Source organism: Rhinichthys klamathensis, unplaced genomic scaffold, assembly GCF_029890125.1.
Source record: "Rhinichthys klamathensis goyatoka isolate OS25496 unplaced genomic scaffold, OSU_Roscu_1.1 h1tg000322l_1, whole genome shotgun sequence".
Lineage (NCBI taxonomy): Eukaryota > Metazoa > Chordata > Actinopteri > Cypriniformes > Leuciscidae > Rhinichthys > Rhinichthys klamathensis.
The window spans coordinates 204,019-215,000 of NW_026606838.1; the positions used below are offsets into that span (position 1 = coordinate 204,019).

Sequence of the window (10,982 nt, forward strand, 5' to 3'; positions counted from 1 at the left end):
CTCCCGTGTGCATGGTACCTCCCGGAGCTACCCCCACATGTGTATTCCCACTGTAAGCCTCTCTGAGCATGTGTCTTTCCCTTGGCAAGCCACCTTGCCACCCCTGGGGTTGAAATATTCCACCTGCGGCTGGATACCCCAGTGATTCCCCATATGCATCCCTCGGGTCATATGTGTATTTCTAAGTCCCCCCCTCTGGGTTGGCAGTAATTGCATACTTCCCTAAGACCTGGGATATGCTCCCCAGTGTACCTTGGTATTCCTGTGTTAAATAGGAGTCCTTCGTCCGTGCTAGTCTCACGACAGGGATCTCAGATTTACGCAGGGCACTGGAAGACAGCCGAGAAGTGGCGTGATTAGACTGGTATCCCCATTCGTCGTCATCCGACGGAACTCGGAGTGACAACGAAAGGGAACGTCTCGGTTACGGATGTAACCCTCGTTCCCTGAGTAGGGAACGGAGACGTTCCGTCTTCCTGCCACTTCCGCTGTACCGCGGGGATCGCCTGAACTCAGGTTGGCTCCTCAGCGAAGAAACATGCCGGTTTGCTGCCAGCGTTCTCCTTATATACTCACGAGGTGAGGCGGAGTTACGCTATGCAAATTCCGCAGACCCATGGCATTTCTTTGCCATTGGCTCGTTTTGAAGTATTTGAAGTTGATTGGCTTCTAAGCGAAACCCCCATTCGTCGTCATCCGACGGAACGTCTCCGTTCCCTACTCAGGGAACGAGGGTTACATCCGTAACCGAGACGTTTGTTAGTGAGTGAGTGTGTGAGAGAGTGTGTGTGAGTGTGTGAGAGAGTGTGTTAGTGAGTGTGTGTGAGTGAGTGAGTGAGTGAGTGAGTGAGTGTGTGAGAGTTTGTGTAAGTGAGTGTGTGTGAGTGTGTGTGTGTATGTGTGTGTGTGAGTGTGTGTGTGTGTGTGTGTGTGTGTGTGTGTGTGTGTGTGAGAGAGAGAGAGAGAGTTTGTTAGTGAGTGAGTGTGTGTGTGTGAGAGAGTGAGAGAGTGTGTGAGAGAGTGTGTTAGTGAGTGTGTGAGAGAATGTGTGTGAGAGAGTGTGTTAGTGTGTGTGTGAGAGAGTGTGTGAGAGAGTGTGTTAGTGAGTGAGTGAGTGTGTGAGAGTTTGTGTAAGTGAGTGAGTGTGTGTGTGAGAGAGTGTGTTAGTGAGTGAGTCAGTGAGTGTGTGAGAGTGTGTGTTAGTGAGTGTGTGAGAGAGTGTGTTAGTGTTTGTGTAAGTGAGTGTGTGAGAGAGTGTGTTAGTGAGTGTGTGAGAGAGTGTGTTAGTGAGTGAGTGAGTGAGTGAGTGAGTGAGTGTGTGAGAGAGTGTGTGAGAGAGTGTGTTAGTGAGTGTGTGAGAGAGTGTGTTAGTGAGAGTGTGTGTGTGTGTGTGTGTGTGTGTGTGTGTGTGTGTGTGTGTGTGTGTGTAGGTCCTCCCACTGAAATATATAAACGCACGTCTTTTGGGAAGACATTAGAGAGAAAAAATATGTATATATAAACTCCCACAAAATTGCATGATGCTTATTTTAAAAGCGACTTCCTGGTATAAAAGTCTTGTAATGTTTAAATCAAACGTATTTCCTCCACACCCTGCAGTCCTGAAGCGCTCGTTGGCTAATTAAAAAGCCTGTGTAATAACGGGCCGCATCTGTCTCGGCAATAATAAGACCTGGAAATACCTGCTCAATAAACCCAGATGCACAAACACGCGCATCACTTCTCTGATAGTGACATAAAAGTATAGAGGACGTCCATGAAACCCATTTCGCAGTGACACACACAGCAGAACATGAAGCGCATTGAATGTGCTCAGATAACCGTAAAATAATACCAAGACGCTGAAATGCAGGGCTGGAAATAGCCCAGTGTGTTTGGGCTCAGCGCTTCCGGCGTGACTATTAACAACACCTGCTTTAGCGCCCCAAGCCCTGATTCTTATTCTTATAGGGTCATGCATTAATGCATACACACTCATTTACATACAGCCCCTCCCACCACCACCACGTGCATTCCCATATTTGAGGGATTATTCCTTTTGCTGGCTATAATTCAAATGCAGCATTATTCAAAATATCAAAAAAACAGTTGATTATGGCATGCTGAAAATATGGCATCCATCACTGTGACATTTAAAGAAAGGCAAAAGCAAAGATTGGATGTTTCCTCATCAATATGGAGATGCTGCGTTAATTTTTGAAAAGCCATTGTTGTCTTTTATTGCTTTTATGGGCAGTGCAGTCGCCCGGAGCGAGGGATTCATCAAAGACAGATGCACACCGAGAGCCTTCATGATGTTCTCATGACAGATTCACTGAGGAACAACTCACAGTGCAACGGCAGAAATGAGGAATTCAGAATTTACCTTATTGGCATAATAATTCATAAGTGTGCATTTGAATTGAATTGGCCACAACACATCGTGAGTTGAACTGGAATTTAAATTGGATTGACATTAAAAGCCCAAAAATGAAAATTCATGCGGTGTAAAGTCAATCTGTTCATCATGTAAAGCGATCGAGTCTCTTCAGAAAATCTGGACTCAACCACTCGATTCATATTGGTTAGTTTTGCAATCTCTTTATGATCTTTTTGAAGCGTCAAAGGGGTGTTGTGTAGCTGGACAGAAATCTCAAACATTTCATTACAATATCTTCATTTGTGTTCCAAAGATGAACGAAAGTCTTAATGTTTTGCAACGACAAGAGGAATCAATGACCGAATTTTCATTTTTGGGTGAAATATCCATTAAGAAGAAATGAACATAGAAGTTTAACAGTCACACAACAGAGGAATTACACATTTTAGCAAATTCCATCAAAATTTCTGTAGATTTTTATCAACTGATTGAGAAATATTTCCATTTCGATAATGTCAAAACAAATAACAAGCAAAAAAATCACGTGTTTTCAGATAACTTTCTAAAAATGTATTTCAGAAATAAAAGCTTGAATAAATTGTTAGTCACTTTGGATAAAATCAGCTGCCAAATGCTCGTCAAGCAAATCAATACATTTCTAATCTTCACATTTGAGTTAAAGGATAAGCTTAAAATCGAGAAATGAATGGCAAATTTAACTAAATCAACACTTAAACTTTAATATATTTGAAACAATAAAGAGACACAATAAAGGGGTTAAAGCTTTTATAATGTATCCTTTAAAATTACAAAAAAAGTTTCGGGGCAATTCTACCAAATAAGGAAGTGTATGTATACTTCTGACTTTGATGGAACTTAGTGATAAAAAAAAAATACATAAAAATTATCCCTCGCTTGATTCTGACATTTAACAAATGCAAAAAAATATGTTCATATTTATTGATCTAAAACAGAAAAAGTTTAATGCATGACAGTAAAGAAATCAAAGTTTTTGTGTGTTTTTTTCTGAAGTGTATGTAAATATCTGTTTTGTAAATAACTGTATATATAAAACTAGGAATATGCTCATTAATAAAAGTGTCACTGCGTATGGAGGTTCATGTCATTAATGCTGTAGCAGAAACTACACAATTTAGAGATCACTTCCAGACCGAAGCGCCGGCGCCCTCAGAGTACTTGGACGTGGCTGTGTTTACAAGAGGTAAAAACGATATAAATACTGTTGGTTTTCTCACACAAACCGCTCGTTTCGTGTCTTAGGCCATCAATGTGTACTTACATTTACGAGTCATTAAATCATGTTTAATTTGGACTTCTCTGTGCATGCTCTTTGAGGTGGTGACCATAGACCTGCATTATATGACTGACAGACAAGAACGGTTTGACCTAAAAATATCAAAATTGAAACTACTGCGGAAACATAGACACCTACATCTTGGATGCCCTTGAGGTAAGCTAAAACATACCAAAAATTAGTTTCAAAGTGAACTATTCCTTTAACAGGACAAACTTATCATGACACTGAGTCCTATTCAGTGTGAACGGGTTCAGTGTTCAGCGGCAGAAAGAGTCATGAAAGTCCACATCAGATTTATTAACAAAAACATCAAAAATGCCATTATGTCCAGTAGGCCTACAAATGCTAAATATGAATTATGCTAGATTTAAGTGTAAAAGATCTTTATTTTTATTAATAACACAGTTTGTGGCGGAATCCAAACCCTGCAATATTTAAACCATTAGAATGCATCTTCATGTACTCTTCATTAAAGGGTACAGGTTAGATTTCAACTTTTTTGTTATATGAAGTTCACATTAGAAACTTTTCCCATACCTTTCATCATATATTTTTGCTCATTTTTAAATGCCTTGTGCAAAGATGTTTCACAGGCCACAACTTCCAGTCTTGTACACAAAGGGTAAAATGAACATTATTTATTTAATTCAATATTATTAATTGTTATTTCAATATTCATCAGGTTTGATTTGCCCATTAAATCAGTTGAAAGGATGTTTTCTGGATATCACTGTCAGTTGTCGAGCGAGTCTCGGTGTGTATCATCAGGGAATCTGACCCACTTCTGCTTCTCACACACACCACAGTAAAACACATAAATTAAAGGAATTAACTGATGGCAACAAAACACCCGCGGCGACTTTTGTAAGCTGTTTAAATCTTTAAACTTCCAGCATCTTCTGCACACTGCTGTAACTGAAGGATCTGCAGGCGTGTTGTGTTAATGAAGGAGAATACACACTTCTGTTCACAAGTCCTGAGGAAAACACGTTCTGGCCCGGTTTCTTCCGCTCATCTGTGTGTGGAGTGTGTGTCTGATACCTGGAGGATTGCTCAGGTTGCCTTATTTTCTAATCAATTAAGCAGTTGTTTTGAAATACAATCTTGTTGTATGCGTTTCAGATGTTAAGAGAGGATTATCCGTTCCGATCAATGGAACTTTTTGCCATGAGCACTGTAAAAAAAGTCCGGCTAAAGCATTGTTTTTTATTATTAATACAGTAAACACCAGTCACTGTAAAAAAAATAGTCTTGCAATTAACTCTCACAACTTAAAAATGTGCGTTGGATTTAACTTGTTGAGAACTCAAATATCTAAGTTGTCACTTAATACAACACATTTTAAGTTGACTAAACGTAACATTTTAAGGCAGCATAAACAATTACTTTAAGTAGAAACAACAATTTTGTTACATTGTACAGAGTGCAATTTGACTTTCATCTTCGGAACAAAATTATTATATTTTAATCTGCAACGTTAAAAAATAAATGGAACATCAAATTAAGATGTGTAATCAAGACAAATCACAAAAATAAGGAAGAACGATGTTTTAGAGGTATTGTGTGCTTTAATATTTCTGATAAATATTTGCCGGTTCCATTGTGACAACTTACCCCATGTAGTGTTGCTATTGGGGCATGTTGTCATACCTTTCAGTATGTTTTGTAAATGTCCAATAGCATTTTTGTACTTGAGACGCTAATATTTGTGTCTAAAATGACAATTAGATATAATTATTCTATATTACTTTGTTATTCTATATAGTCTGCTTATTGGAAATCAGGATGAACCATCTTTCTGTTTTTATTTCCTCCATTCTTTTACTGTAATAATTATATTTAATATTTGTATATAATTATATTTTATTATTCATACAGGAAACACCAGTGCTAGTTGTTTTATTTAATATTTCTGATATATATTTGCAGGTTCCACTGTGACAACCTACCACATGTAGTGTGACCATATGTGTCGTTGTTGGGGCATGTTGTCACACATGGCCAATATGAATTCAGTGTGTTTTGTTTAAATTTTGTACTCGAGACGTGTGTAAAATGTGACAACTAGCTATAATTATTCTATATTACTTCTATATATTCTACTTATTGGAAATCATGATGTTTCCTCCATTCTTTTACTGAAATAAAATGAATCGATTCTAATCTTTTCTATGACTTATGAAATTGTCTTCCTGTCATTCGTCCGAACTGACACTGGTGGGCGCCAAACATCATGAAAACCTCAGTCCTGCATGTGAGAACTACAGTAATTATGGGTCTCCGCGCAACATCAATTATTCACACGTATTTACACGCAAATAAACAAACATTCAGATAAATAAATAATCAAGTACCTGCGCGGGGAACGCGGGGCCGCTGTGCGCACTGATGCCCAGCACAACTGTCTTTATTTGTTTGCCTGCTGTTAAATAAATGAGAATCTAGCGCGAGAAGTGTAAGATTGTGCTTGTGTGGGTTTAGACTGACGTTGTGCGCGTCTGCCCTGAGAGATCCTGGAACAGACATCTCCATCTAGCCGTGCGCAATAATTGAAATGGCGCATTTGGCTGCGGGCACAGTGCGAGGGCGCGCGGTGAATGATGTCCAGACGTCATTTGCTTTTAATGGCCTCCAGGAAATTTGCCATTACAATTCTCGCAGACATTAGAGCAAAGAGAGTATAGTGCGGGGGAAACGCGCCGCATGCATGAGCACCGCGTCCAGGTCCAGATATTATTTGCTTTGTTAAAAAGAATAGCTACGCGTCTTTTATCGCCACTTTATCAACAAGTTCCAGTGCGCCTCCTGCTTTAGCTAGAGAGACTTTTACTCGTTCAGGGAAGGAAAATGTGTTGCCTTTGCGAAAGAGCCTGGGGGAATATTACATCAGACGAAATGACAATGATTAAAATCAGCCTTTCTGCCTCTCCAAAGTCTCAGGAACAGCGCGGTGACACTTGCCTGATGCGTACACCTTTATACGCTGAACTTTAAACCCTCGGCAGCTATTTTTACTTTGCGAAAGAGCAAAATAATCGAGGGGGAATATCAGGTTTGCATCTGTTCCAATGAGTCTGCTCGGGTTTGAGTTAATTGTCCTCTAATCCTGTGGCCCCAGAGGCGTTTGCGCAGCCCGGAGCCAGAATTCTTCTTTCGGCTCTGCTCTGATTTAGAGACGGATTATTGGCTTTCTTCTGCCCATAAGCAAAGCAGCAGATTCAGCGTGGCCAAAAAAAGACAGTGGCGAGGCTGATATACGCGAGTATTAAGAAATAAGAAGATCAAGAGGGGGAAGGAGAGCTCTGGTCTCCTGGAGAAGGTAAGACAGTCCTGCGCGCGTTTGCGCTCGAGCTCTGAACGCGTCCAGACCACTGAAGCGCTGCTCGTTATAGTCACACACGGCCATCTATGGCGTGTTTTAACGCAGTTTGACGAGGTTTTCAATCCGGACAGGAACATAATAGCTTGATCGGATAGAAACTTGCGAGCGAGCAACGCAATCCTTCATCTGGGAGCAGATTGAACCGGACTCGGATCGCGATTCGGACACCTACGATGTTTGAAACGGTACCATTCCCTATTAAATCTTATCTCAATGTAGAGTAGATGGTTAATGTGATGGTGCTTTTGTGTTTGACCGAGAATGACTGCAACGCCGCGTAAACGCGACGCGTCCTCAAAACGCATTTACGCATCATGTCCTGTGAGATATTTCAAGCTTTTCTGATTCTCTAACCTTATTAAAACACCCTCTAGGCAGCGAGAATATGTGATGTTAGGAGGATATGCCTCATTCCTGAAGCTTTATCGCTGTGAGAGAGAGACGCCATGTTGTGAAATGATCTGAATTGAAGTTTTAACCCGTAGGGCACCGAAGTGAAACTGGAGAAAGAAAGCGGAAAAAAAGCGTAGCGTTCGTTGATTTCATTGTGTGTGTAAGTTTCATTAAACGTTTTCCATAAACGTCTGCGGTTTGACCCAACAGGCGTTTTAAAGATTCCGCCATTACGCGTTGAAAACAAGCGTGCTTATTTGACAGGAAAACCGAGGAAACGTCCCAAAGTTTGACTTAAACTAGATAGCCCAAGCTAGTAGACATACCAGTTCAATGTGGTCAGGATGGTTTTGGAACAACTACCCAAAAAGTTTACAATCTATTTTCTCCTCAAACATGTGATGATTCCTATTTTAGCATTTTTGGGAACCAATTATAGCCATAAACTAATATCCCTGAACATTGCAGGAAGGTCAACAATATGAACGCTTGCAGAATGGTTATTAATATGTTGTATTTTTTATAGTTGTAAGCCATCTGATCTGTCATTGAGGATTTTGGGGTCGTGAACATGAGTTTGTGTGACATTATGCTCATGTTAATGAATACTTCTGTACCATAAGCTTGACCATCTTTTCCTGTGACTTTAGCCTATTATTTTACTCTTCTACCTGGTCCCTCCTATTAACACACACACACACACACACACACACACACACACACACACACAGAGGGAGAGAGAGAGGGAGAAGGGGTAAATCCACTGTATTCCCTCGGCATTAATATCTGGGCTTTTGGTTACAACGCCCGTAGCTATATGGAGATGAGGGATAGCTTCATATGCCAAAACGTCTTAAGTCTTTTTTTTTTTTCAATGGAATCTGTAATGTATCATCGTGCTTATGTATTAAATGAACATTAGTGCTCAGGGCTTGATGGCAACACCCTGGAAAACTGTGCGTCTGCCTTCAGCGATGGCCTCCAGCACTAGAGCTGAACAACTGCCTTCTGTTTACCATGTATGGGTAAAATAACTGCGTGGTGGCACACAAATGAGCCCATGCATGGAAGAACTTGTCGTTAAAATCCTTTTGAACTCCAGGTACACAATGAAGCAGTCTTTCTTTATGACAACTGGAATATGTTAAGTCGTATTTCCATGTGGATCATTGTGAGGTGGAGTTTTGACTTGTACAAACAAGCCTTTAAGTTCGCACAGGGTTAAAGTGAAATAAAAGGCTTGCTTTTTCATTCAGAAGTGTGTGAACGCTCTTTGATTCGAATTTCACCTTCGGTCTCATGCAGTCTGCGGATTTATTCGGAGCATTTGCTCTAGTAAGTGTGAAATGCATGTTAAAACGTCACACCAGTGCATCCATTTAGCAGATGCTTTTACGCAAACTGACTTAAAAAAAAAATGAAGGACACTGTAATAAAAGAATGCCACAATCCAAAGTTTCCAAATTGCTCAGTAAAGAGCTAGAACAGACATGAGACTAGACTAGAGGAGTCATTTAACAATTGCAAATTGTGCATTAAATTGGTCGGTTGTGCACAGAGAAAACACAGAGTGTTTAGAGGCAGAAGATCATGAACATCGTATGGAGAAGTCGAGTGATTCTGAACCGCAGCGATTCCTGGTATTCCACGTGAACGCGCACAATGCCCTCGTTTCCCAAATGTTCAGATTGGTTGCTGAGGTGTCGGAGGAGATCACGTCTAGCACATAACACGACCTTTAATTAGAAACTTTCCGCTTTTTCCCCTCCTCTCTCCCATCCCCGGAGGCGAACACCTCGCGTATCTCTCTCGCTCTCCCTCTCTCTCTGCAGTGTTAATAAACATCCTTGTATCCTGCCCTCGGGCTGCACCAGTGAAAGGATGCAAACATACTTCATTAGAGCCGTGGCAATAATTTGTAAGCTAAATATGCGACGGGGCAGATGAGAAAATGATCTGATAAGTGTGGCACAGGCGCTCAAGGTGGGAGAGACACTAACACACCGTGAAGGCGCAGCATCAGCATCAGCATTTCTCCATGGCTTTCCCGTTTGTCTGCTTCCAGGAAGGGAGAAGCATGTCACGCCTGTCTCTGACCCGGTCTCCGGTCTCTCCTCTGGCGTCTCAGGGGATTCCTCTGCCGGCTCAGCTCACCAAAGCCAACGCGCCCGTGCACATCGACGTGGGTGGACACATGTACACCAGCAGCCTGGCGACCCTCACCAAATACCCAGACTCACGGTAAGACCCCTGGCCTCTCCGTCCGGCTACGCACACGTGTGCACTCAGCGGTGCAACCGTTTAATGGCGTGCGTATGTTGTGCTTTTACCTTATAGAAACCATTATCAACCGTTTTGATCATTTTTGGTGAAGTACAGAAAAGCTCTTCCTCAGTGTGGTTCTATTTAGAACTCTTGAAAAGGTTCTATATAAGGAGAAATGTCTTTAATATTTCCATGTTATTTCAAGTTATGATATAGTATGTTTATGGGCTGCCTAATACATAAAATTTAGTTTCAATTAAAAACAATTAAAACTAAATCTGTTAAATGATCCCATGAAAAAAGGTTCTATATATCATATATACATATATATATGGTTCTTTTTTATTTAAACCTGCACATTTTTGGGATCCGTCCATTGAAGCTCAATCAGCTTTTGTTTATGTTGCTCCAGTTTATGTCTGCTCATTTTCAATGAAACATTAGTAAAAATATGCTAAATAGAAGTGTTTTCCTCTATATGTGAGTGTCTGATGCTGTTTACTCAATTAGAGCTGATTAGAGGGTAATTATCTGTTCTGATGATGTCTGAACATGAATATGATCATAATTCCCTGTCACTTGCTCTGTGACTTTATTAGGCGAGCGACAGAATTGCAAGCGCAATCATTGCTTTCATCATAGAGTGAGATTCATTCTGATTTCTGAACATTGGAATAACTTGTTTGAACATTTCGAATCTTGTTTATTGCATGTGATTAGATGATCGAAACCAGTTCAAGTATTATTACTGAATCACAATAGAAAGGTTTATGTTTACTCTGCTGACTGAGCATGAGAGAATATGATTGTTTTGAGTGGCACAGTTTGCCCCGATGATTTTTATTATATAGTGTTGCCATTTTATGCTGCGGTTGTTTGTGTGTTTGAATTGGCAAAGCTGTGGTTATGAAGTAAATAACATTAGGCATATTCTTTTCTATTTATCACTTAAGTTATACATAAAGATGTCTAAATGTCATTGCTTTAAAAACATATTAAATTGAGTGTCTGTTTCTGCTCAAATGCTGCATGAACTTCTCTTTTCACTAACTTCACTTTTCTTCCACATTTTTGAATGATCCTTCATTGATTTTTAATTGATTTTATGGATTTTTAGTGGATGTATGAAGTCGTTCACACTTTATTTTCATTTTTAACATGTTGTTTTATTCTTGCAAACCATACAAACTTGTGCACTCACTCTCTCACTCACACACTCACTCACTCACTCACTCACTCTCTCACTCACACACTCACTCACTCTC

General features: G+C 40.3%; 1 protein-coding gene across 4 annotated transcripts in view; it reads left to right on the forward strand.

Moving 5' to 3' along the window:
* Nucleotides 1–10,982, forward strand: part of LOC130105544 (BTB/POZ domain-containing protein kctd15) — a 50,257-nt gene that overhangs the window by 8,733 nt on the left and 30,542 nt on the right. Inside the window, exons 1-2 of one of the 4 annotated variants that reach the window (XM_056271587.1) lie at nt 6,139–6,996; nt 9,518–9,693. In XM_056271587.1, the coding sequence (XP_056127562.1) occupies nt 9,530–9,693 (164 nt within the window). In that variant the 5' untranslated portion in view covers nt 6,139–6,996; nt 9,518–9,529. The other 3 variants (XM_056271586.1, XM_056271588.1, XM_056271585.1) reach the window with 3 other exon arrangements.